Source organism: Trichoderma breve, chromosome 1 (genome assembly GCF_028502605.1).
Source record: "Trichoderma breve strain T069 chromosome 1, whole genome shotgun sequence".
NCBI classification, from domain to species: domain Eukaryota; kingdom Fungi; phylum Ascomycota; class Sordariomycetes; order Hypocreales; family Hypocreaceae; genus Trichoderma; species Trichoderma breve.
Genome location: NC_079232.1, coordinates 6,937,585 through 6,963,932, shown reverse-complemented (window position 1 = coordinate 6,963,932; position 26,348 = coordinate 6,937,585). Strand labels below are relative to the sequence as shown.

General features: G+C 45.1%; 10 protein-coding genes across 10 annotated transcripts; 7 read left to right on the top strand and 3 right to left on the bottom strand.

Moving 5' to 3' along the window:
- Positions 1–579: 579 nt before the first annotated feature.
- Positions 580–1,118, top strand: T069G_02035 (uncharacterized protein; the record flags this gene model as incomplete). Its single annotated transcript, XM_056169245.1, has 2 exons — positions 580–776; positions 1,058–1,118. 2 exons carry the CDS (start codon positions 580–582, stop codon positions 1,116–1,118), a joined length of 258 nt encoding a protein of 85 aa, XP_056034561.1.
- Positions 1,119–2,829: 1,711 nt separating this feature from the next.
- T069G_02034 (aminotransferase class I and II domain-containing protein) lies at positions 2,830–4,444 on the top strand (the record flags this gene model as incomplete). Its single annotated transcript, XM_056169244.1, has 7 exons — positions 2,830–2,969; positions 3,026–3,550; positions 3,603–3,738; positions 3,792–3,874; positions 3,935–4,099; positions 4,152–4,352; positions 4,411–4,444. 7 exons carry the CDS (start codon positions 2,830–2,832, stop codon positions 4,442–4,444), a joined length of 1,284 nt encoding a protein of 427 aa, XP_056034560.1.
- A 213-nt stretch (positions 4,445–4,657) lies between these two features.
- Positions 4,658–6,127, bottom strand: T069G_02033 (fungal specific transcription factor domain-containing protein; the record flags this gene model as incomplete). Its single annotated transcript, XM_056169243.1, has 2 exons — positions 4,658–5,833; positions 5,894–6,127. The coding sequence occupies 2 exons, from the start codon at positions 6,125–6,127 to the stop codon at positions 4,658–4,660; spliced, it is 1,410 nt and encodes a 469-aa protein (XP_056034559.1).
- A 780-nt stretch (positions 6,128–6,907) lies between these two features.
- On the bottom strand, positions 6,908–7,423 carry T069G_02032 (glutathione-dependent formaldehyde-activating enzyme domain-containing protein; the record flags this gene model as incomplete). The annotated part of the gene is made up of 1 exon (XM_056169242.1): positions 6,908–7,423. The coding sequence occupies one exon, from the start codon at positions 7,421–7,423 to the stop codon at positions 6,908–6,910; it is 516 nt and encodes a 171-aa protein (XP_056034558.1).
- Positions 7,424–8,429: 1,006 nt separating this feature from the next.
- On the top strand, positions 8,430–10,152 carry T069G_02031 (major facilitator superfamily domain-containing protein; the record flags this gene model as incomplete). Its single annotated transcript, XM_056169241.1, has 5 exons — positions 8,430–8,724; positions 8,789–9,104; positions 9,168–9,562; positions 9,620–9,964; positions 10,013–10,152. The coding sequence occupies 5 exons, from the start codon at positions 8,430–8,432 to the stop codon at positions 10,150–10,152; spliced, it is 1,491 nt and encodes a 496-aa protein (XP_056034557.1).
- Positions 10,153–11,676: 1,524 nt separating this feature from the next.
- T069G_02030 (nmrA-like family domain-containing protein) lies at positions 11,677–12,597 on the top strand (the record flags this gene model as incomplete). The annotated part of the gene is made up of 1 exon (XM_056169240.1): positions 11,677–12,597. The coding sequence occupies one exon, from the start codon at positions 11,677–11,679 to the stop codon at positions 12,595–12,597; it is 921 nt and encodes a 306-aa protein (XP_056034556.1).
- Positions 12,598–13,407: 810 nt separating this feature from the next.
- Positions 13,408–14,504, top strand: T069G_02029 (nmrA-like family domain-containing protein; the record flags this gene model as incomplete). The annotated part of the gene is made up of 3 exons (XM_056169239.1): positions 13,408–13,443; positions 13,515–13,925; positions 14,013–14,504. 3 exons carry the CDS (start codon positions 13,408–13,410, stop codon positions 14,502–14,504), a joined length of 939 nt encoding a protein of 312 aa, XP_056034555.1.
- A 144-nt stretch (positions 14,505–14,648) lies between these two features.
- On the bottom strand, positions 14,649–18,313 carry T069G_02028 (subtilase family domain-containing protein; the record flags this gene model as incomplete). Its single annotated transcript, XM_056169238.1, has 5 exons — positions 14,649–15,280; positions 15,353–15,446; positions 15,512–16,135; positions 16,203–16,831; positions 16,891–18,313. The coding sequence occupies 5 exons, from the start codon at positions 18,311–18,313 to the stop codon at positions 14,649–14,651; spliced, it is 3,402 nt and encodes a 1,133-aa protein (XP_056034554.1).
- A 317-nt stretch (positions 18,314–18,630) lies between these two features.
- On the top strand, positions 18,631–19,500 carry T069G_02027 (uncharacterized protein; the record flags this gene model as incomplete). The annotated part of the gene is made up of 1 exon (XM_056169237.1): positions 18,631–19,500. The coding sequence occupies one exon, from the start codon at positions 18,631–18,633 to the stop codon at positions 19,498–19,500; it is 870 nt and encodes a 289-aa protein (XP_056034553.1).
- Positions 19,501–20,238: 738 nt separating this feature from the next.
- Positions 20,239–26,063, top strand: T069G_02026 (ankyrin repeats (3 copies) domain-containing protein; the record flags this gene model as incomplete). The annotated part of the gene is made up of 7 exons (XM_056169236.1): positions 20,239–20,435; positions 20,491–20,716; positions 20,770–20,832; positions 20,897–20,962; positions 21,024–21,456; positions 21,514–25,784; positions 25,845–26,063. 7 exons carry the CDS (start codon positions 20,239–20,241, stop codon positions 26,061–26,063), a joined length of 5,475 nt encoding a protein of 1,824 aa, XP_056034552.1.
- Between the last annotated feature and the right edge of the window lie 285 nt (positions 26,064–26,348).

Sequence of the window (26,348 nt, the reverse complement as noted above, 5' to 3'; positions counted from 1 at the left end):
AATAGATCTTAGACGTGGAAATTTCCTCTCATGTATGACGATCTGTAGATGGAGCCAAATCCAATCACCTCGTCTTGGCCAAGACGTGGTAGGGTCTATCTTAATATTACTATCAGTATTCTACCCAACAAGCTCGCAAACACAAGAATCGGAGAGGCAAATTGGACTGGACTGAATGTCACAATGGTAAATACATCAGCAAACAAGTATCGCAGACAGGCCTCCGTTTCTCCAATACACAATGCCTTGGACTTTTCCGTCGGTGTCGCCTTTGGTCATTGTGACGTCGCAGTCGTGAATCTCTTGATCAACAAACAAGCCGATTCTGTCTTAAGATAGCAACTGCGGGTCATGAACGTACATGTAGTTAGTAGAAGGAAAGGCACTTTTGAGGTAGTAGTGGATTAGGCAGGAGTTCCTAGAATAAATTGACAGCAACACAAGACGGTAAGGGAAGGCAATACCCACCTGTTGAATGAAAATAAAACCCAGTGAGCAGCCGAAATTTTGGCTTTTGGACTGAACATCAACATCAACATCAACACGAGTAGCAATATCAGCATTCCCAGCACTTCCACAATGTTGCACCAAAGATCAACATCGACACCAGCAGCAACATCAATATCAACACTAGTGGCGACATCAACATTCCGAGCACTGACGCCATCTTGCAACGGACATCAACATATCAACAGCAGCAGCAACAACGTCAACATTCACCAAGGCAGAAGCAACACCAACACCAACACCAACACCACCACCAACACCAACATGAGGTAAGTTATTCTATACTCATTCGACTTTACTACATTAATACTGTCCTATTTCTATTGTATTCGCATTCTACATTTTTCTATCCCTATCTCTCTTGTATTCCTGTTCTTACTTATTCCCGCCCTCTTTATCCTTAATCATGTCTTTTCTGTTACTTGTATCTCCCCTCCCAATTCCCTTACAATTCTCATCTCATCCTTTTTTTTTTTTTTTTTTTTTTTTTTTTTTTGCCATGTTATTGTTTTACTGCTGCAAACTCATTTTGACTAATTAAATACTATAGCTCCGATAATTTTCAGTGGGGATTTTCCTTAGAAAATGCCTGGGAAGAGGCTTCCAAGTAAGTTTATAACTATTATTATTATATAACTACTCCGTATACTAGCTTACTATATTTAGCATCGAAATAGAACTTCTGGGGCGGATGACTCTTCCTCCCATCTCCCATCTCCCATTCCCCTTCCCCGCCACCTCCTGCACAAATAGCAAATGGAGCGCTGCTCGGAGCCTCCTGTTGAAGTAAAGTAAGCTTATATTATACATTTATATAAAATATCTATAACGGCTAATTAGGAAGATAGGCTAGTGGAGAGATGCTCGGAGCCCCCATTCCCAAAGCTGCTCCTAGCTGGAAGAAGAAAATGTGAGTCATTTTAACTACAATTTATTATTTTATAATTATACTAATTATATTACAGAGTCCTATATATACCATAGGCTGTGGTGTGCCGGGGTCACATCAACAATAGCTGTATCGGTGCATTACTTCATTATACAGGAAATAAGCTGTTAATCCAGTACCCCAGCGACTGCGTACGGTTCAAATATCACAAAGAGATCTGAGGGAAGCCTTTTTTTTTTTTTTTTTAGTACCTTAGTAGCAAATACCTAGCTGTTCAAATTGTGTACTACTTTTACTACTATTACTACTATCACTACTATCAGCTACTCTCAGCTACTATTAATATTTTATTACAGTATCTACTACTATCGCTCCCTTCTTTTTAGTATCTGCTACTATAATTCTATCTAATATAGATGCTATAAGACTATCGTGGGACCGTTATTACTGGGAGCAAGTGATAAGCACCCGACAGAATTCTTCGTTCATCAAAGCCCAGGTACTGGACGACGCCTAAACGGTATCCGCGTCGTAAAAAAAAAGGCGTAAGTGATAGCGCCGATTGATCAAAAAGTAAGGGATTCACTTCTCCAAATCCTTCCATCTACTCAACTAAATCTACATGTAGCTTTATTAGCGGCGTTCTGCCGGGCACGCGAGCGAGGGAAACAAATTAAGCGAGTCAACTCGTTGAGGCTTGGTACGGCATCAAGTCAATATTGGGGCATATAAAGACAGGTACTTCTATGTATAGATTAAGTCGACTAAAAATCTGTTTCTCAAACAGGTCCGATCTAGAGAGCAAAACAAGTGATGCTGCAACCACCAATAAAACGGCTTCCCTCGCCAAAATTCGCACCCCACACAGCACACCCAAGTCGCTTGTAAATACAGACAAAGTAGGGAATATGGCTACCGTCGATGTTGATGTAGTGTATGCATGTAAGCTGAGGTCACAGTCAATCATTGCATCCCCGGCATACTCATGGACATCCCGCCTTTTCCAATAGAAGAGAATCTTGGGGTATGTTCTAGCTTTTCCACACTAAGTCCATCAATCTCAGTAGCTCGGCCGCAAGTGTTGGTAGCGCCATGTGGGGTGGCGATGTTAGCGAGCTGGACAAGATGATTGGTCGTGTCTCTGGCATGTCGGTGTTAGATCCATTTACGTCACATCATCTCTCTACCCTCGTCTAATGAAGATGATGGAGCTTGAGTTGTAAACACAGGATGGTAGTGGTGTGGAGTTGCTACAGCCTTGGATCTTAAAGCCATCACTTGTATTAAAGGACATACGGGTTTCAGTAATTATCAGGATGAAATCCTCTTTGTGAGAGATACACTGTACCAGCTGTTACAGAGGTTTACAGCGCTGACAACCTGCAAATCGCATCGCTTTGCTTAGCTCCCATCAAGTTAATACTGCCGCCAAGATGCTATCACAACGAGCCCTGTCCAACATTCAGCCCAACGACATCAAGAGTATCATGGGCAGGGGCTCATCAAATGTCTACGACGTGCATACCAATCCATCGGGAATAGTGTCTCTGGGGGTGGCAGAAAACAGATTGATGTAAGACTATACACACGTGAATGGGAACACTGGGCCTTTTCTTATCTGTATCACAGGCACGACGAAATAGCCTCCCACATCAATTCTCACTTGTCTATCACCAAGCGGTCTCTCACATACGGCGACGGCTCCGTTGGCTCAGACCAATTACGTCAAAGCATCGCCAGTTTCATGAATAACACAGCTTTCCGCCCTAGAAAGCCCCTTGAACTGAAGCAAGTCACAGTGCTCGCAGGTGTATCTTCGGTAATCGACTGCCTTGCTTTCTGCCTCTGCGAATCTGGCGAGGGAATCTTACTTGGCCGTCCGACGTACGTGGGGTTTATCAGTGATATGGTAAACCGTGCGGGCGTGAAGCCTGTTCTCGTCGAGTTCGAGCGTCAGCCAAAGCCTATCCATCCTACATCACTAGAGGCTGTCAAGTGCTACGAAGATGCCTTAGTCCAGTCCATTCAGAACGGGACACCTGTAAGAGCACTGCTGCTGTGTCATCCACATAACCCCTTTGGAGTGTGCTATGAGCCTCTTGTGCTTGAAGCTTACCTCCAACTATGCGCAAAATACAAGATACACTTGATTAGGTAGGCGGACATTCAGCGACAGTACAGCGAGCACTTGTTGAGTATGTTCTAGTGACGAGGTATATGCCAATTCCATCTTTGCGAGCACAGACTTTCCCACTCCACGAGCGTTCACTTCTATCCTCACCTTCGACATTGAGAAATACATCGAACCGTCTCTAGTTCACTGTCTCTACGGTATGAGCAAGGTAAGCTGCCATCTTTCCCACTGCTGTGGCTTCGTCGCTAACTATCCACTCAGGATTTCTGCTCTAATGGGATCAGACTTGGTGCCTTTGTATCTCAGTCAAATCCCGAGTTGCATGCCGCCATGCGTGCGGTATCGTGAGTATTTTGCAAACATATTTTTTGCAGAACACTTGGACTAAGCTGGTTTCTTTGCAGAAAATTCGCTTGGCCATCATCCTTGGCCGACACAGCATGGTGTGGCATTTTGAACGATGCAGACTTTCTAGCCACATATTTTGACACACTCACAAAAAGATTGTCCGCCGCTTATGAGCATTGCATTACGCTATTGAAGCAGCACGACATACCATATGTACCAGCGTAAGCCTGTAATTGAGCATCGCCAATTTTACAGAATTCTGACTTCTGTTAGGCACGCGGGGCCGTTTATTTGGGTCGACTTATCGAAACACCTCTCTTCTCCTACAGTAGAGGCCGAGCGAGAGTTGGCGTGGAAAATGATCGACAACAAGGTTTGGATAGCTACTGGAGAAGCATATCGATCAGAACGACCGGGATGGTTCCGGATCACTTTTGCTGTTGACGAGGCGGAGCTTGAGCTGGGCATTCAGAGGTCAGTAAAAGTGGTGGTGCTTGGGAGAATGACTTTGCTAACTTTTTTTCCGTAACAGAGTAGTAAAATCATTAAATCAGAAGAGGATTTAAAATGAGCATAACAATATTCTGCGAAGTGGCCAAAAAGATGAGGCAAGGATTGCAGTAAATCTTAGGCACCAAATATATCTTGTAAGATCTCACAAGTTACAAGATAACATAACCTTATCTATAGAATAAGTTACAATAGAGATACAAGATACACTGATCAACCTTTAAGAGTAGTTAGACACCTCATAATGCCGATGCCAGACTGGTTCATCTCTACCTAGGCAACGATGATGCTTCCAGTGATTGGATCCAGTCACGAAGGCTCGCCACATCAACGTCAGCAACAGCCAAATCGTCATAAAAGTCAAACTGAACAGAGAACATGTCCCCTCGTTTATCCTGTCCCCAAGTAGCCCGCGCAATGACGCACAAAGCAACGTCTTCATGACCAAGACTCGCAGTTGGTCTTAGGTAATATGCAATCCATCGATCCCTCTCGTCCTTTGGTTGAAGCAATGGAAGAATTCTCGAGTGCAAAGGACCAGTGGTATGGTAAGCGGATTTCAGGGCATAATTTGATTGAAGTTCAGCTCGTAGCTGCAGATGGTATATGTTTTCCAGCGTATTTGCAAATGCGCTGCCATCGAGCAATCCTTGTTGCCCACATTGCCGAAGTTTCTGAATCGTCCACGTCTGCCACTCTCTAGAGTAGCAGCGGCGAAAGCTCAGATATAGCAAAAGTGAGATGTTTATATCAATATTTTCGCTGTCTTGTAGAGTCGCAACGGCCAGTCCTTCAGCGATGCGCAGATTTTGGTAGACGTAGTGGAAAGCACACAGCGCATTGCGATCAAGGTCATGCCCATTAGAAAGCATGGAAAAGCTACATGCCATGTAATTATTGTAAAGTGCAGCACTGAGAGCGGCATAGCTGCTTTGGAAGAAGAGAGGTTCCGGAGGGATGGGAAGATCGTCCAGTGGTTCGTCACAATCAGGCAGTATTGCCAAAGATTCCGAACAGCCCTCGATTGTCAAAGTCGAGTTGGCTCTCCAATACAGCAAATCCATCTGGAAACGCGAGAGAGCTTCTGAGTTTGGGCGCGAGGATTTGCTAGACCATGGGCCCCAGATAATGTTGTCAAGCTGGTTAAATCTGGAGATGATCTGTACAAGTTCAACCCGTTCGCTAGAAACTGAGCGATGGACGGATCCTTTAGAAAATGAATCAGGGACATCGATATAATTGCAAGCATCAAGCGAGTCTTTCTGGATGGATGGCTGTGAGTATGGCACAATACTCTGGGCAAGAAAGTCCAGCTTTGCAATTGTGGCATGCAAGGCTTCGTACCCAGCAGGATACGGTGACAAATCCGGCGACTGATTCGGTCTTAAAAGCTGCCCAGCTGCTTTTAGATGCAATGCAGCAGGCTTGATGTGATTCATGATGCACTGAAATCGTCAGTATATAAGCTAAGCGGGCGTCTAAGATAAGTAGCAAAAGAGTCTTACCTCGCAATATGCAAGCAACACACCGGCGACAATGGCCGGTTGCATATCAGTATATCCCTCCTTCTTCGTGTGCGACTCCATCAGACGTAGGGTTTCTCCATACGAGCGCAGTCCAGAGACTTTGGATTGCATCATACTTTCAGTGGTCAATTCTGAAGCCGAGAGAAGGTGGGCTTGATGAATTCCCCCAATGGCCAAGACGGCTTCAAAGACGAGATCATTTCCCCACGCCATACTACCGACATGATCCCGCCAGAAGGTGATGTGCTCCAGATCAAAGAGCCGTGGTGCAGTGTTTGTCACAAAGTGGTGGTAAAAAGCAAGTTCGGAGCGGTGTCTTGTCCTTGGAGAGGATGGTATCGGTGCTGAAAGTGGTGATTGCGGAGACGGTATATATATAGCAGACTGTGGTGAAGATGAAGCCGTCAGCTCGACAACAGCAACCGAGGTTAATTCCGTCTCTGCCTCTGTGTATGGCGGTGTCTTTATCCCTGGTTTAGGAGATGGGATGGATCTCTTTTTCTGGTAGCCGTCGCAGATGACATTGGCCTTGATGCATCTTTTGCATATTGGCTTGAGTTCGTCGCACTTCACTCGTCGTTTCCGGCATGTTAGGCATCCAGTTTTAACCCGAATCTTATAAGAGAGTATACTGTTTTCCATTGTACAAAACACACGCAGTTCAAGTTTTTATGGGCATTAAAAGTTCATGTTATTTGGCTTGGGCAAGATGCTCTTTTACGAAGTGGAAAAGAGAAGATACGACAGGGTGCTACGGAGTAGATAAGGACTGTAGTCTTGTTTGAAGAGGGCGCGTCCAATCAATCACCTAATCATGAACAATCGACGCTTACGCAGAGCTAGTGGGACAATTATGCGCTATTGCTCATACCAGTAGCCTGGGGTATCATGGACCAAGTTATAGAGGCAACTTGGAGAGAACAAGTCTACCGTTCACTATAGAGTCAATTGCAATAACAACAGAATTTGTCCTGAAATGTCGGTGTTGATCGGCTAAACAGGACCCGAATCAGGTTCCTCCTCGTGCGCTTCCGCTTTTGATGGCAAAACAATGCCATTCAACATCCTCTTTGTCCAAATATGCTGTGCAGCTCCAAAGTCCACTTTCTGATCCAGCGTTCCGGCCTTGACGCTCGTCCATTCGGGTTTCGCTGGGTCGAAGTGCCAGAGTCGAACGCCGCAATTGGAGCAGAAGACGCCTCCTCGGATTCCGCCCGATTCTGTTCTGCGCTCAAAATTCCGAAGTTGGGCAAACATCTTGGGGTTCTCCATCTTGACGCCTGTAGACGGAACAACTAGAGTCAAAGCAAACGCGGATCCGGTCTGACGCTGGCATTCGTGACAGTAACACACGTTGAGCGAATGTGGTGCAGAGGTGATGTTATAGACAACGGGATCCTCGGGACATTGACAGCGGCCTGTCAGAGGTGGTTTTGGTAGTTGCTCTGACAATTTATCGGTTGGCGGTTTGGCAGAAACATCATTGCTGTTGTTACAAAAAGGCGGCATGATGATTATAGCGTCACAAGTAAAGACTTGTTTTGAGTCAACAGTAGTAAAGCTGCAAATTGTGCACAGGCTGAAATTATTTATTTGAGAGAATACGCGTGATGATTTCTCTTCTTTGTAATAATTCCTATCTTCTTTAGGATCTTTTCCCTTTGCAACACATCAAGCACACCTGAAGCGCCCCGAAGCCAATCTCGGCCAGAAACTCAACCAGCACCGAGATGGTTTAGTTATTTCGAGTCATGGTGTTGTGGGGTAGCGACGGTAGCGAGCTGTTTTCCATATTTTACTTCAGATCGCTAGAATCGCCAACCCACCCTGTAATGCTGTGTAAAGATAAGTCGAGCTGAGTTTCACAACCCGAATGATGTCTCAGATTACGTCTTCGACGATAAGGACATGTCTCAGGGTACTGGGACTCTGTATCTACATAGATTGTCTGTTATAGACAATGTGGTGATTAAACTGGCGATTGACCTATCTATTATATAGGGCGCTATCGAGTCCGCGGCTACCAACTTGTAGCACTATTAGTATAAGGAAAAGAAATCTCTCCCGTTTGGCTACGGAGTTTTTTTCTCTTTCATTAATATAATAGAGATATTGGTGTTTGGATATCCAGTGATACTTACCCTATTAGTTTACATTGCTAAGTTGTAGCCCATGGCTCATGTATGCCTAGATGCTACATGAGGATACACAAAAATATGATAGCTCTTTAAAATATTTATTTGCGTGTTCTTACGTGCTCCAGGGCTACAGGTTCCCGATATCTGGCAAAAGAAACACTATTACGATGCTGTGAATGGCCCGCCCCGTTTCTTACTTCTAATCATCCACTCAGAGGAAGGGATCACTGAATTGTCTTAGACAAGGCCTCACTCTCATAATATCAAAGCAACCTTTGACTAATATCAGTGCTACTTGGTCCTGTGCAACTCAGCCGTGCCACAATCCATCCCCTCATTTTCTTTGACACTGCGTTTGGATCTTGCGATTCGATACTATGGCAGCACTTTTGCATGGAGACGAGAAAGAAGCGCCTCCGGATGACAGCGTCGTCGTTACGGAAACCGTTGAGATGGATGTTGTTACAAGCGCTCAGAGTACTGTCTTGGATACAGTCAATGCAAAGTATACCGAAGATGAATACAGGCGTGTTCTCAAAAAGATTGATCGCATTCTGCTGCCGCTCATGTGGCTATGCTACGGCACCCAACAGGCAGATAAAACGGCCGTCTCTACGCAAGCAACGTTTGGAATGATAAACGACATTGGATTGGTCGGTCAGCAATTATCGTGTGGGTGGTATTCATAACGAACCTACAGTATGTGGCTATAAATGCTAATGACGTCTCCTAATAGGGTTGACGACCGCCTTCTATATTGCCTATCTCGTAGGCGAACCCCCTGGCAACTACTTGATGCAGCGATTCAGCGTGAACAAGATACTATTTATCTGCATGTTTTGCTGGGGCGTTGTTGTCCTCTGCGTCGCATTTGTTCAAGATTTTGCCCAGATTATAGCACTGCGGTCCTTGCAAGGCCTTTTCGAATGCACAATTTCCCCTGCTTTTCTTCTTATCACGGCCTCTTTCTACATTAGTCAAGAGCATACCATGCGATCCATCATTTGGACAACGGCAAACAGTGGCTTTGACATTATAACGCAGTTGGTCATGTACGGAATTGGTAACGCTGCCAAGAGACACGAAAGCACTTTTGGCTCATGGCGATGGATCAGTGTTTTTCTTGGATCCTGGACGATACTCCTCTCGTTTGTGGCATTATTCTTTGTGGGAACACCCAACGAAGTTAGATGGTTATCCAAAAAGGAGAAACACATGGTTGCTACAAGAGTCGCCAATAACCAGACTGGATCTGACGGTCACCATTCATGGCGTTGGGACCAAGTCCAAGATGCTTTCAAAGACCCTCAGACTTACTTCTTCTTTTTCGCAGTCATTGCTGCCGGGATACCCTTTGGCGGAACGGCGGCATTTGGTAATCTCGTTTTTGTATCATTTGGGTTTACTAACTTGGAGACGATAGTCAAAGGCATCATTCCATTGGATCTTCTAAGTGTTGCGTGGCTGTTACTGGGCGGATTTTGGTCGCTGAAGAAGCCTCAAACTAGATGTGAGATCATGATTGCCTATTAATAACTACACTTCTGCTAACCAAAAATTGCCTTAGTTTACCTCATGATCGCCTCAACTATCCCGTCATTTGTCGGCATGTTGACTTTGGGACTCTTGCCCAAGGAAGGCTTATTATGGACTCGATGGGGTCTCTATCTGATGATGGCAACAGGGAGACTACCGGCCACGCTAATCTGGACACTGTTACCATCCAATGTCGCGGGGAGAACTAAAAAATCCGTCACCAGCGCCGTCATTTTCATTGCAGTGTGCATTGGCAATGCTATTGGATCTCAGACGTTTCGTGCTGAATGGGCACCTAGATATGTCCCTGCACTTGTGATATGTGGCATCATGTACGCAGTGCAGTGCATTCTGTTCACTCTGTGGCGACTACACTGTAAGTCTTTCTAATATAACAATGGTCGTACACTAACATAATGGTAAGACGTATCTCAGAACAGACGACGGGCCAAGAAGGTCGCGGAGATGGGAATGACACCGGAAGAATCCAAATACCAAGGTAAAATTAACGGAGAGTCTGATGTGACAGATTGGCAGAACATTCATTTTAGGTACAATTTGTAAGAGACATGGTTTATAGAGGCAAGATTCCGTGCTCTGGTTAGAATCTTGTCTCTTCTCAAGAATTACCAGACACAACACCAACTCTTTCTATGATGATGGCATATCCAATACAACCCTCATATCTAGCAAGTAAGATATTGGACCTAGTCCTTACTAAACTTGACAAAAGCTACTACACGGTAGCTACTGTTATTGTCGTCGGCGCCGACGTAACCACTTCTCTCAACTCAATATGATACATCATGGCCTACCCATAGTTGAGGCAGCAACATGTTTACGAATCCAGTAGACTTGCAATCCAGATACGTAGCCCCTGCAATACAGATCCTTGGACCGTGCCCCTTAGCAAGATGACACATGTGGCTTCATTCATGATTACTGAACACGATATAATAATTACTAAACAACTAAAGTTGGCTTTGCACTGTGCTCATACTGTCCCTCATAGATGATGAGTGTTGTACGCATTGTTATTCCATAAGAGCTCACTGTATCTTACACAACTTGATCGAGGTCTGCCTCGGCAGTATCGAGGTGACTTCTATGGATCCAACAAGATTACCAATCCAAACATTTTCTAAAGGCACACAGTTCGGAAGGATTGTTCAGTTTCTCATAGTCATCCCAGATCGGCGCCTTGCGATATTACAGAAATAGTTTTGGTAGCCGTGATGACTGAATGGAACACGAATATCATTATGACATTAAAATGAAGAGATTTGTCGTGTTGGTGGAAGTGGTAGAGATGTGTATTATTATAGCTTCAACATCAGGTTAGGTGATGTGAGTGATGATTAAAGAGCAGAAATTAACGTCTTTTACACTCTGCAATATATGAAAGCAACCTTACAGCAAAGATTGCTAGTTAGTAAATATTAGCGAATCTCCACGACTACTGAGGAGTGCTAGTTTCTTACAAAAGATTATGCCTTTACCCACTGCGACATTTGTGAGGAGTGATAGGCAGCAATACACACGTATCTGGGCATCGCAATTATCTCTACCAGAACTATCCTGGATGTACACAATACGCAATAGGTGATTCAACTTATGCACAGAATGATGAAGCTGTTGAGTAATCTTAAAAGGCCAGTTGTTAACAGAAACAGCAACCAGGGTTGCACGGATGGTAAGGTCAATTCTCAATTGCTATAGTGGTAGCACATTACTTCGCACGTGGCCGAAACTCAGTTCCAATAGAGGATTACCCCAACACTTGGTATTAAAACTTGGCTCAAATGTTTCCGACGTGCATTGTAGAGTATACTAATCACCCAAATAGGCAAAAACAGATGACAGTAGGTGCTTCCCAAATCGTTCAAAGCTAGAGACAGGCGTTGATCCGCTCAACTCATGTCGTTAAGCACTCGTGTTGTATAAATACAACGTCAGAGACATGGTACCAGATGAATTGTTTCTCATCATTACCCTTCAGATTTTACAATAGGCTTTAAACTTATAGATACTTTGAACGTCAAACCCGCAACTTTGTCAAGTATTACTGCTACCACAATCAGTCTCACAATGACTCCAATTCTCATCACTGGCGCCACGGGGTCCACTGGACGCTCTACAATCAAATATCTGTTGCAGAAAGGTCTTTCTGTGCGTGCATTTGTCCACAAGGAAGATGATCGCTCGCGCCAACTTGAAGCTCAAGGCGCTGAAGTCGTCGTTGGAAATCTCCTTGATTTGCGCTCAGTCCGACGCGCATTTGAGGGCGTCAAGAGAGCTTATTTTTGCTATCCTGTACAGCCAGGGCTCATCGATGCCACTACTATTTTTGCTCAGGCGGCTAAAGAGGCCAAAGCCGAATACATCGTCAACATGTCTCAAATCGTTGCCAGAGGGGAAGTCCCTAGCAATGCTTCCATTAACCACTGGCTGTCGGAGCGTGTTTTTGATTGGGCTGGCACGCCTGTCACGCATCTGCAACCAACGATTTTCCATGAATGGCTTATTTATGCTAGCAAAGCAATCAGAGAAGAAGATTGCTTCGCCGTTCCTTTTAGCTCAACGGGCAAATTTGCCTCAGTCTCTACTGAAGACATAGGAGAGCTGACCGCCACGCTGCTTGAGAACCCGGCCGGCCATGGGGGACAGTCATACCCCCTCTCTGGCCCTACAGAGCTGACGCCGCCCGAGATTGCCGATGTTCTCTCGAAGCACCTTGGAAGGAAAATTCGCTTCGAGCAAGTCAAGGCCAGCGCCTTGATTCGGTCATTCTCGCCCGTTGAAATACCGTACCTGGAGCAACATTTCGACGCAGCGGGCCAGATGCATCGTGATGGTCTTATGGCTGGTACTAATGATTTGTTTGAGAAGATTATTGGCCACCCACCGCAGAGCACGGAAGAGTTTGTGGCGCAGAATAAATCGATCTGGTCGAAAAATGCGGAGGAGTTTATAGCGCAGGGTAAATCTTTCTCGAAGAACAGAGGATAGGTGGACAAAACTCAATAGGACCGTCAAGAAATAGTTCATAGTCCATACGCTATCTAAGCTCAGTTAAGTGTTTGTTTGTCACAGCACTCTCAACACCAGCATTTCATAGCTTTTCTATTTGGCGTATAAGCTAGCTTTCTTCTTAAAGCCCTCATTCAAGATGTATTCACAAAATTACAGCATCAGCCCATGGTATCTGAACTGAGCTATAATTGCAATAACTAAACCTGGAATTTTAATTATTCTTGACCTAGCCCTGTGTTCTAGCTCCAAACACCACGTATACATATTAAATTTTAAATACTGGATAAAGATATGTACCTACGTGATATCATAAGGCCGAGGCAGGCTTCTGTAAGCTCGTATCTAGGCCCATTGGGATATGTAAAAGAGGTTGCTCCATATGCACTTGCTCAACGGTGCCGTTCCGGAGCTTCTGAATCCACCAAACGCGCTCCATTCTCGACTGCCATCGAGATTCAGAGTCCATAAGATTACAAATAACGAGACAGAACGAGGAATTCCTTCTTGAAAAGGAACCTGATTAGTTATCTAGTTCAGAACCTATATATATAAAGAGCGATTAATAATCGCAGTTCAAGGCATGCTTTAGAATACTTATGACCAATGAGCTAGACACTAACTCTAAATATGTTGTTATTATTAATATTGTCCTATCAAACTATTCTATTTTGTCAGAAAGTGAGAAAGAATAGCGTTATATCACCTCATAAATGACCTACTCTTCTCACACATGATTCTATAGCCTATACACAACAATCAGCTACCTTCTCATAAAATCTCAACACAATGTCAAGCAGCATCGAAACGGTCATTGTTCTAGGAGTAAGTTTGTAGCAAAAGATACACTTATTCACAAGTTGTTCATAACTAATTGTTGCTCTTACCCTGTAAAGGGGTCTGGAAATCTAGGCACTCTTGTTGTCTCGGCCCTCGTCAATGCCGGTTTCAAGGTTTCAGCGGCTGTCCGGCAATCCTCAACGGCGACTTATCCTGAGTCAGTGACAGTCCACAAAACTGACTACTCGAAAGATGCTCTTGTTTCAATTTTCCAAGGACAAGATGCAGTGGTTTCCTGCATTCCTCGGACACAAGTTGCGGATCAAAAGACGGTAGTTGATGCCTGTGTCAGTGCCGGCGTAAAGCGCTTTCTACCAAGTGAATATGGTGGCGATACTACACTGCCAGATATTGAGAAACGCATCTCATTTACTGCCGGAAAAAAAGAGTTTGGGGAATACCTCGTAGGGAAAGAATCGGAGGGTCTTACTTGGACCAGGGTTTTCACTGGCCCGTTCTTCGATTGGGTATGCTCTACTCTCATTGTCGCTACAATTGCCCTCAATTCCTCCGAGTTTATTTGAGGCTAAAAGAAGCTAATTCTATTCTTATAGATGCTCACGCAATCTGCGCGACAATTTAAACTCGACATGGGTGTAATGGGCTGGGATCTCGAGATGTTTAAAGTTACCATATTTGACTCTGGCGATCAAGAATTCAGCTGCACAAACATAAAAACCGTTGCAGAGGCTATTGCTTCCGTGCTCAAGCATGAAAATGCTACCAAGAATCAAAACGTTTACGTGAGCTCGTTTCCGCGGCTGACCCAAAATGAAGTATTGGCGGCTCTCGAGGGACTTTCTGGCAGAAAATTTGAGGTAACCCAAGCTTCCACTGAAGATCTTGCGGCAAAGGGTGAAGCACGCATTAAGCGCGGTGAGTGGGTACAAGGATATATTGAAACTGTATCGGCCTCTTGCTATGCGCCTTGGGGTTATAACACATTTGGCGATCGTGCTGAACAATGGAATGCCGTCTTGGAGCTGCCCAAAGAGGATCTAGAAGACACCTTGACACGAGTCTTAAGAATGAGTGGTACGGTTTAGATTACAGGCTCCAAGTTCTCCAGAGGTTATGAGAGTATAAGTCGGTCAGAAACTAGTCCCTTCAGTTATAAAGATTGCAATAGCAAATGGTTCTACAACCATGGCAGACCCCAATGAAACTATCATATTGACTCTGAGCTCCTTTTACGCTCGGATCGAACTTGCAAGGTCACATCCAAAGTCAATAAATTGCTTCAGATATTTCAGCCTTTCCTCTGGTTTCAGCTCTCTCCCGTTCAAAACTTCAAGAGTATCGCTAACATGATCCAGCTTCTCCCAGATTTGAATAAAGTTGGCACTCGTGACCCGACCCAGGCGAGCAAATGCCCTCTTCATTGCTTCAGGATTCGCAATCATATTTGCATCGTTGTCCGCAATGGCAATTCCCACAATCGGATCTCTGTTTTGGTTCACCAACTTCGTCGACAAGATACTCGCTTTGATGCAGTAAATGATCATGGCAGCAAGACCAGCTGCGAGTGCGGTAGCGACGCTGGATCCTGTCTCGTACTCGACGTCACCAACACGTTTGGTAAGTCTTTCTCTAGCGTGTAGACTGCGGTTCACAACCACTTCAACGCCTGGCAAAACGTACGTGATGCCAACGTCGGGAGTCCATTTGAAAATAGTTCCATCTGCCGCTGCAGCGCCAATGCGGAAGAAATGGTCGGGCCATGGACCGCTGGGATAGTCTAGCTCTGTAAATTTCCCATCATCAGGCGCTGAGCAAAACATGAGCACTTTTCTGTCGACGGCCTTTTGTAGAACAGTGTGTACTAAAGATTACCTCTTAGTTTTCACAATACAACCTTGTAGGAAGTTGTCAGGTCAATGAAAAGTGCACATACATCGAGATTTCGATCCACTCTTATCCTTTGGCATTGGTAACGTCCAAGACATTGAGATGATAGTAGCCTTCTTATTTAAAGCAGCTTGTATAGCCTTGAATTGCTCGAATTAGAAAACATTTTTCTTCGATCCAGTAAGATGGGGAGCCAAAAAAATACCTGCGCTGCATAGTCTGCGTCAATATTTCTCTTTCCGTTGGCATTAAGATGTGTCCTGAGCCGTATTGGATACACTTTGGCCATCGGACACATGCTTAGGATCATGCTAGCCATGACAGTCCCATGGCCTTGAGCTGAAGAAAACGGAGGCCTGACCTTCCCGTCATGATAGTCAAAACTCTTACCCTCAACCACCCTGTCGGAAAGGGCCGTGTCAAACATGTCGACGCCATCATCTATTAGCGCCACGATGACATCGGTTTCTACTCCCTCAGTAGTGGCCGGGTTGCCTTTTGCTGAAAGAAATTCTTTGACTGTTTTCTGCCAGAATGGGGTCATTTCACTTGCGAATCTTGCGGTGGTGTCCAGCCATTTGTGCGGGTTGACATCTCTGACAATGGATGGCGTTGTAAATGGAAGCTCAGTGTCGGATGTCGAAATTTTCTCTTCTTCATTGTCCGAGTTGACCATCGTAACTTCAACACTTCCATATGTCATGTTAAGCGATGTGCTCTCCGTATCTGAAGCCGTAAACAAACGATCTCGGATTGTCTTTCTGTTAGAATTAAGCCTTTTTTGAAAGTCGTTCACAATTCTACTAATCCATTGCGGGCTATCATAATCCTATTGATGCATTAGCTTCAAATGCAGAACCAAGTCTCAACCCTACATTGGGCCATGGAGCACCGACCTTGGCTGGAGATGGCTTAACCAATTTTATTTTTTGCAATTGCGGTAACAGAACGAGCCCATCAGGTTCGCTCCAAGAACGAAGCACAGCATTGCTGCCGCTCCACCTCAAAGAAAGTTGTCTCAGATGCTGCGATACCAGTGGAGTACTTATTTGGTCACTCTCAGATATCGTATATGAGCCGTCTTGCTGAATAATTTTACACCCCACGCGTAGTATCGTCTCAGGGTCCAAGTCAATCTTTTGCCAATCGAGATGCTCAACGATTAGTCTCTCAAGTGACTCTTGAATAACTTGATCGCTATGGACCTTCTCGTCAGATCGTCCACCGTCTTCCACGGACAGACTGATAATATGTCGTACACCCTTATCAAACAGCCAGTCAAGAAAATACTTTGCATCTTTGCGCCCGAGGGCCCCAATTTGGCGCAATCCAGATTCTTCTTCTGCTTCTCGCTCAATATCTGCAAGTCGGCCTGTGACATTGACTGAAACCCTTGGAAGTGTCACATATTGAAGTACATTGTCAAAGGTGAGGCGACCACTCTTGGACGAACCAAAACGTTTAAGAAATTCGTGCCAAAGCAATTTCCTTGGTAAACTATCATAGTCGAAGCTGATATGTATGTCTGTAGCCACGTGTTAGTAGAGGTTGATAAAAAGTTCATCCTTAATCTATCTATCTTACCTTGCATGTTGGAGCCATGTAAGAAGGATATTGCTAATTCAGTGCTTCTAGTCCTCAGATAATGGATTTTCAGATCGAGGAGTATAGCATTCGAGTTTTTGATCAGGACCGGCATAAATTCAGATGAGTTAGGCTTCTTTGGAGCCGAATTAGAATTAGAAGCCACTCTTTCCTTCTCTTTGCCTTGAGTTGTCTCCAGATTTTCCGTACCTCTCCGTTTGAGTGAGATATTGGGTGTAATTTCTGGGATGTTTCTATCATCTACAAACCCTCCCATACCTGAATACCCTCCATTGAGCATATTTGATCGATCCTGACTAGTGTTTCGGTTCTCCGCTCCGCGCTTCTTTATCTCAGCAGCTATTGTAGACATTGCAGGTTGCGTGAAACGATCATCTTTCTTCATTCCGCGTTCTTTTTCCCGGATATCAAGAATGCTAACCTCATAATCTTGACCGTTTCGGTCAACAGGTTCAACAAATGCGCTAGATCTTGAAAGCCTTGAACCCATCTGAGGCGTATTATCTCCAATTAGCGATGCTTTGGCGCGCTCTCTGTGAATAGGCTGTTGGCTCTTTTTACTAGTATCTGCCGATAGTTTCTTTGCTAACCAGTCATTGTAGGCATTGGTGACAGAGGTTTTATTCGTCTGAAGTTGCCAATAGACTGACGCACCACTATTATCAGTGGCATCAAGAAACGTCTTTGGAGGTCTGAGTTTAGATTGCCTTATTCGAATGTCTCTCTCAAGAAAGAGCTTAATGAGCTCTATTCCAGTATCTGTGCAACTCTTAAAGAGCGTCGCATGATGCATTGGCGTCTTGCCATCCTCGTCTTGCACAGCCAGGGCCTCGTCACTGGCATACTCAATAAGTGCCTTGATTGTCTTTGGGCTCAGCTGCTTTGCTATCGCAAGATGAAGACAGGTTTTGCCATCCTTCATCTTCATACTCAAAGCGTAATTGAGTGACCGCCCATGCGGAGTGTCCTCCGTTTTCGAAGCACACGTTGTTATCATATAATCGACCAGCTCATCGTGAGAGCCTTTTTGAGAGGCTTTGATCGCCAGGAAAATTGGATTATATGTCTCCTCATTTGGATGCGTCAGCAAATCCGGAAAATTCTCAACCACTCTTCGGACTAGAATCTCAATGTGTTTTGGTTGAACTTCATTGTGCGTAACCACGTCGACAAGCGTGTGGAGAAGATTGGCCGTAGTTTTCTTCGAGCGCTGATTAACAACATCGCCATATTTAGTGAAGAACTCGTCAACATCACTTTCGTCAAAATGCCTTCTGATGTCTTTTATTTCCCTACACGCCTCTCTGAAGCGTCGCTCATGCTCATCCTCCCCTTCTCGATGAACATCCGCATGGTTCCTGTCCAGGAAAAAATCGTCGTCAAAATCTGGTTCCGAAGCCATCGTAAGACAATTGAAAGCTCAGAAGGATTTTTCAACGTAGAAACATCCGAGATTTGATGGGAAAGATAAGTGCGTTATGTCAAAGAGTACCATTTTGACCCCCACCCGAGGCTAATATGTGATAGGAGGCTCTGCATACAGTGCGAATTGTGAGTCATGAGAGCAGAAGAGGGCATCCTCGCCGTAGAATAGTCTCTATTGGATGATCGAGGGCCAGATATTGCCATTAGTACTCCGTACCCCGCCACTTGATACAAACGATAATTACTCTCTTCATTGGCCATGAGCACCCCAAGCTGATCCTGAGTCTTTTGATCATGGCTGAATTTGAGAATTCTTCCCTTGGTGGGCACGGCGGTGATCTTGAGACAATATCTATCGACCTGTACGAGACAGGAGGCGAAGAAGGCAGCGGCTTTCATGTCTTCAACACCACGCCAAATCATTACCATCGAGCGGAAGTTCTTCAACGAACTGGAGCAATCGATGTTACCTGCAAACTTGAAAAAGTCATTCATGGAGCTCTCTCTCCAGAAAGCGACCGTTATGCGAGTCTCATCGTTATGCAATGGTTCATACAACCCAAAGGCTCGCGGAGGATCTCCGAGGCCACTATCAAGCTCTTGTTTGAGCCCGATTCAGCCGATGGCGACATTGAGGTTGAAGACATAGCATTTCAAGACACATACAGCTTAATGCCGACACATCAAGAAGAAACGATAACCAAAGGCATCGAAGCCACTGTCGGCATACAACAGTTTGCCAATCTCGGCCTCACTACCAAGTGGGACAAGTCGACAACTTCAACATTGTCCAACGCCATTACTTTGAGCGGTGCAATGCGTGTTATTAATAACAGACCCCCCAACCGCGTCGCAACCTGGACTCTCTCGGAGAACCCCTTGCAACCCCAGGGCATTCCCGCCTCGCTCAAGGTCGCTGTACTTGTGTCTAGACAAGACAGGCAGAAATTCCTGTGCAGAGTTAATTTCGTTTGTCGCACAGATCTCAAGACGGCTATACAAGGATGCTTCAACAAGATACCAAAGGACGACCCCATTATCTTTCAACCCAACCCTCGTGACAAAGGTGCGGGCTCGAATAAAAACGTCACATACGGCCATGATGAGTTGAGCAACGTCAATCTGGATGACCTCTGCAGCGTCACATTTAGAACGCTTATATAGAATGACAAGGCTTGAGGATAGCTTATCCGTCTAAGTAGTGCCTGAATGTCTGCCTAGTATTCAGTTCAGCGTGAACAAAACATCAGCCAGCGTGCTGCAAAATGAATAAGCGCATACATTTGGCAATATGGGCACTTAATCAGCTCAATAGGTAGCCCGGGTTTTGCAGAGGAAAGCCTATTCAGCCAACACTCGAATTTTATTACAAAGCGATGATAGCTGGTGCTAGAGAAATGTAATGGTAGTAATAGCTATAAAAGAAATAGGTATATAGTAGCAGCTGGAAAAGAAATAAATATATAGTAGCAGCTATTAAAGAAATATATATAGAGCAGTAAATACTAGCGAAACTAAAGCTATAGTAGCAGATACCCAAAGAAACCGGCTTATAATTTAACGCGTAGGTTCTCAAAATCTGCTCGGTCTTGATTTCTTTTTTGTCCTCCACTTGCGCCCTTACATTAACGATATAGTACTTGTAATGTTGTTTATTCGCTCACAGTGCTACAACACTGGGTGGGTCGAAGTTCGAAGGATTCTGTATAATGGGCCTCGGTTGTATAGCACACAATGACAAGGCTCTCTCAATGAGGGGCTGCCACGCCCTGTGTGCCGATCAATTTGAAACCAACACATGAGAGCTCTCCCATTTTGCAATGAATGCTTAGAATCCATTTCGCCCATATCCTCCGTGTTGAGCTAGATATCGTCTATCTCAAAGCAGCTCTTTTGGATGCCATGGCAGATGATTCCTCGGGAAAACAATTAAAAGCCCAAAGTGTCGATGAAGATCAACCAGTTGACACCGATGGTTTACCAGCGCCTGCGTCTGCTAAAACCTGGAGTGACCAGTCATCAGACTCCGGATTAATACGGCACAAACCTCAACTGAGAACAGTTTGGTTACAGTCAGATTCATCTTGCATCGACTTTGAGTACGATAGTAAACGCCTATTAGACATCAATGACAGCAGAACTGACGAGATTTAGCGTAATCACCGTTCATGGCATACGGGACGATGAGAAAACTGCCTGGAGAAGGGGCAATAGGACTCCGTGGATCGTGGATAGTTTATTCCATCCAAGAAAGATTGTGCAGGCCGATTACGCGTATGATATTGACGAAGACGCAATATTGTATGAGCCTGGAGGCATAGAGTTTTATGCTGAAGATCTCATCTGGCGATTCTCGCGATTCCGTCATCCGCTTAGAAAGGTAGGATATCAATATGCCTTCGCACTTCCAAGTTGATCTAATACCAATTGTAGCCAGCGGACCGCCATCCGATCATATGGATTTGCCATGATTTAGGCGGCACTATAGTGAAAGAGGTAGTTATGAACTATTGCTTAATTCTTCAGCTGTCATTCGAAGGCGTGCTTATGATTAAACTAGGCTCTACGTTTAGCACTAATGAATCCTCGCAAATATGGGGACATTGCTATGCTAACAACCGCAATTGTAAGTAGTATCATAAAATAGTTGCCTGAATACGATGCTGTTTAGTTTACTAATATGACAGATCTTCTTGGGAACCCCCCATCGGTTTCGATCCATCCACCATGCTGAAGATCAGCTCCACGACCTTTTGCTGCATCCTGGTCCTGAGATACAGATCAAACTGTTGGACAAGATTAGAAATCTAGCTACTCAAGTGAAAAGGATTAATGACAGCTTCCTAGACACGAAGCTGCTAAATCACGCTACTATTTTTAACATTGTCGTCGACAGTTTGCGATATCAACGTGGCAGCAGCGATGTATCTACCCCAGAAGGATCGGAGCCATACAATAGACTCAATCCGACTACCGCATTTTCACTACATACACAGACAGCCGGACACGCATTTGAAGCCATCGGCAGGCATACGATCAAGGTCACGGGTTCTGTTGTTGGCGATGGGGGGCCTGTGTGGGCTCGCGTCTTAGCTGACAGACTTAACCGCATCGGCTGCAGTGAGTGTTACCGATAAGAGCAGCATATCATCATTGCAATACTGACCACCAAAGTAGACATCGAGATAGGCCACGAAATGCTCCAGATTCAAGCCCGTCTATTATCTTTGGCTCCTCCAACTATCAACCCAGACACGCCTTTCTATGCAACAGGGCCAGTGCCTCTAGTCTTAGACTGGATTAAAGAGCAAACGCCGTACACCAATCTTGACAAAGCGGGTACAGGATTCCGGTTCCTACACCTTTACGCCAGTGAAGGTTCTCTAGTGGACATCAAATATATTTCTCGCCTGCTCTATTTGGAGAGAGATCGCGATTCACCGATACCAAAACGATCCACCATCTATTTTGAGTTTGACCAGTGGGACACCAGATACAATAACATCTCGTCTATGCTTATCTATGTGATGAGCACGATTTTGTCTCATTTCTTCAAAACGCCGAGCAAAGGTTTGATCTTCGAACTCAACTCCATGAGTGAAATGCAGGCCTGGTCACTTGACGATGTGTACTATGTGTACCGCTTGCTACGCATTTATTCTTCCGGCACCCGTGAACTGACCATCTTTATTAGCTGCTTCGACCAATGCCCTAGAGATCAACGACGATGGTTTCTGGAGCGTATATTGGAAGAACAACATTACAATGAGAGTGAATATCGTCTTATTTTCTCAACCTCTACTCGAGGTGGCCTGGATGTTGAAACATTCCCGGACACGGCCGGCATTAATATTGATGATTGTCCGTCTATGATTAGTTTGAAAGAGGAAGAAGCCCAAGATCTCTTGCTAGGACTGGAAAGGTTATTGAGGAGCCGTCCAATATATCAAAGCTTCCGTCAGTCACTGAAAAGTGTGCTTGAAGAGTGCGAATCTGCACCGTTTCTTGGACACTGTATCCTGAATTGGCTTCAAGAACTCCCCCGAGGCAAGCCAAAATCAGAAATTGCGGATATAATACACAGCCTTTCCCCGGTAACGGTGGAGAATACAGTTCATGTGATGATCTCATCCCTTGGATCGGAACGCAAAGCGAGAGCCGAGAAAATCTTCAACTGGATCAAGCACGCTGCGGAACCGTGGACACTCGAATCCTTATCAGAAGCCCTTGTGGTGGACGAATTCTACGATAAAGAGCCTTATTTGAGTGATATTAATCCACGTAATTTGGCAGCAGAGATGGTGAAATTCCTTGGGGGAATCATCACCGTCAAGAACCGTGATGTGAAATTTGTTCATCACTCCTTTTATGCCATACCTGAGCTAGGGATCGATGGGGGAAATGATGATCGAGCGGCCCAAGTCAATTGCTCTATAGCAAAGGTTTGCCTGCGCTACTTACAACTCCAGGAAGCGCAAGAAGCACTTCACGAGTTTTCCTCGGCGGTATTATCCGAAGACAGAGACGACGAAGCACTCATTGACACTGTCGTCATATATCGCCCCAGAACCAGTCTGGCGGAATACGCCGTGCAATTTTGGCCTCGTCACTATAAAGCCTGCGCCAATATCAAACCTAGACATCTCGTACGTGAGTTGTTTGCCAACATGAAATCCAGAGGCCATTGGGAGACAATGTTTTGGCTTCTATCCGACCCCTTTATCCGACCAAAACGAAGTTACATCTCTGAAATGCCCATATATGCCATGCTGGGCCTAGAAGACCTTGTTAATGAATTGTTGCAGACCAGAACTGGACAACCCTTCTTTCAAATGGATTGCTGGTTCGCCATTTCAGAAGCAGCTCGGGGGGGCCATAGTGGCATAGTTGGCAAGCTGTTGCAACATGTGTCAGTGGACGACGAAGAGCTCAAAAACGCTCTATGTTGGGCAGCTGGTCAAGGAAACCCAGATACTGTCAGACTTCTGGTCGAGAAAGTACCAAATTTGAAGACTTTTAAGTGGCCGGAACTCCTGTTCCATCGAGCCTCTTGTATTGGGCTCAATGATCTCCTCACAACCATACTGCAGTCTACATGTAGAGACGACAAGAATGGGTTTGACGAGCTCTATATGCCAACTGCGATCAGTAACGCAGTGCTGTGGAATTGTGCTTCTTCCGCAGAGATCTTATTAGCGTCCGATCATAAGCCGGATTTCAGTAGGAATCATTCCGACAGAGGCGATCTACTTGTCATGGCTGCCGTTTGCGGAACGCCTCTGATGGTCAAAATGGTCTTAAAAGCGTACGGACTTTATGGAGATGGGTCAGAATTAACTCTAGGCGCAATCATGCATTCGAGACATGAAGCATTAAAGTTGATCATCAAAGCCGGTATCAACTTTGTGAGTACTGAAGATGACGAAGCTGGCAAAATCTCTTTAAGACCACATTTGTTTACGGCCGCTAAGCGTGGTGCAACAGAATGCGTCCGAACTTTACTCAGCTACGCAGTTAAACCAGATATCTTGGGCACCGTCCATTTGGCTTTGTACCAGGCCGTTGAAAATAGGCATACGGACATTGCCCGCCTGTTGCTCGATTATAAACCAAACCAAGACTTGTATCGGCAATTTCCCAACAAACCTATGTTTTTATCAATAGCAATCGAGACAGGGGACACTGAGCTTGTCTCAATGATGATCCAACACGGCGCCGAAGTCAATGACTTTGATCCATACTATCTCTATTCAAAGACGCCGCTTTCACTAGCTTGTGCTGAGAAACAATTAGAGATTGTGAAGCTCTTGGTTCAGAGTGGTGCAGATATCAATTACACTGGAAGTGCTCCCAAGCCTCCACCTTCCAACCCTCCGCTCATCTCTGCCCTATTGTATGGTGGCAAGGAATTCGCTGAATATATACTGCAAGATCAAAAGGTTGATGTCTACAAGGAAGCTCCTGATGGAATAACTGCACTCATTGCTGCCACCGAATACCCTTCAATCGTTCGACAGCTACTCGCAAAGGGTCTTCCTATCAGCCATATCAACCAAGACAGTCTCATCTTCACTGCACTTTCCAGAGCTGTTGTATTGAATGAGCCCGAGAGCATTAAAATTCTGATCAATCATGATCCTAAACCCGATTTAGAGGCCGTTCATGGACAGTATACTGGAGAGGAAGTCTTGATGGGATACACAGCTCTCCAACTTGCCTGCTACTGGTATTATTCGGAATGTGTCAGGCTTCTCATAGATGCAGGGGCGAATGTAGGTTTCCGGAATAGTAAAGGCGAAGACGCACTCGATATCTTGTTGGGTGGAAATCAAGGCTCCAAACAAGCAGAAGAGTGTTTTAGGCTACTGCTGTTCAGCCGCAACAGTATTAATGCAGGCTATATCAACGAGAAGCGCCAGACTCGACTCCATTTCATTCAAACAGGTACAAGAGTTTCAATAGTTGAGCTATTAGCCGCAGCCGGGGCCCCAATCGATACTCAGGATGAAGATGGATATACACCACTGGCTATCGCCGTCAGAGAGGAAAACTCAAGCGTCGCCAGGTATCTTGTTAAGCGTGGGGCCAACGTCAACATATTCGGTCCCAAATTTGGCAGCATTCTACATCTGGCTGTCGAGATTGGCGACCTGAGCCTTGTTAAGTTTCTCGTTGATGCTGGGGCCGATCGCGAAGCAGTTGATCCCAAGTATGGCAAGTCGTTATTATACACGGCGCTCGACATTAGAGACGACTGGAAACTTAGGAGAATGGTCAAGTATCTTGTGGATGAAGCCAAAGTACCAATCAACAAATTTGGTGGTATTTTGGGCTATCCTATCATTTCCGCGGCGAAATCGGTCGGAAACCCTGTCACGCTTATCAGAATTATCAAGTTCCTCATCCGGCGTAAGGTTGAAGTAAATGTCGCTGACAGCCAAGGAAGAACCGCGCTACATTTTGCATGCGTATCAGCATCTCTGGAGCGTATGAAAGCTTTGGTTGAAGCCGGTGCGAATGTTGACACAAAAGACAAGTTTGGTCGATTGCCAATACACTTTGCGGCGGGAACGGATTTAACAGTTTCAACGGATCCCGTCACATATCTTTTAGACCAGTATAAAGACATGGACATTAATGTGGCAGACCAAGATGGCTGGACTCCTCTGATGTGGGCAGCAAGATCGGGCTCTGCAGATATCATCACCATGCTGATTGAGCGAGGTGCTGACGTATGGGTTCGAGGTCGTGCAATTGGCGCTGGAGGAGAGTGGTCAGCATTGAAGCTGATGAACTTTTCAGACAACAACACAGCCTTGAGGCATTTGCTGGAGCCCAAAGAGCGTGTCCGAGTAACCTCTGAGGGCATAGAGGAGGAGTGGGATGGTAACATCCATGAGATTAAGCCGGGGGATAGGAAACCCTATTATTGCGACAGCTGTTTTATGGTAAGCGAGCCGCCTCTTTTTATGAGCTGAACCAGATTCTAACAATACCATGACATAAAGGACGTTGTAGGTCGCCAGTGGAAATGCGTCGATTGCTCAGATGACTTTGCGCTTTGCTTCAAATGCTTCAATCACCGATCCGACTTGCACGATTTAACACATACCTTTCAGGTCATTGAGCCATTGTATCGTGAAGAAGACTCCAAGAGCGACGAAGATGCAGCGTCTGAGGCGAAAAATTCTGATGGCGAAGATTTTAACCTCGACGGGGATTATTAAGGTGCCAGTCATGTATTGCTCGGTATTGAGATGCTTTCAAATAGACCATCACTACCAGTTGGTAGTAGCACTACTAGCTGATAGTAATTGATAGTAGTTGATAATAGTTGATAGTAGTTGATAGTCGTTGATAGTCGTTGATAGTCGTTGATAGTAGTTGATAGTAGTTGATAGTAGTGATAGTGGCTGATAGTAGCTTGTTTCTCATGAAATCACACGACTGTCGATATTAGTAGACATTCGACGACACTGACTTCTTTGCGTAATAACTTTATATGTGTTTTC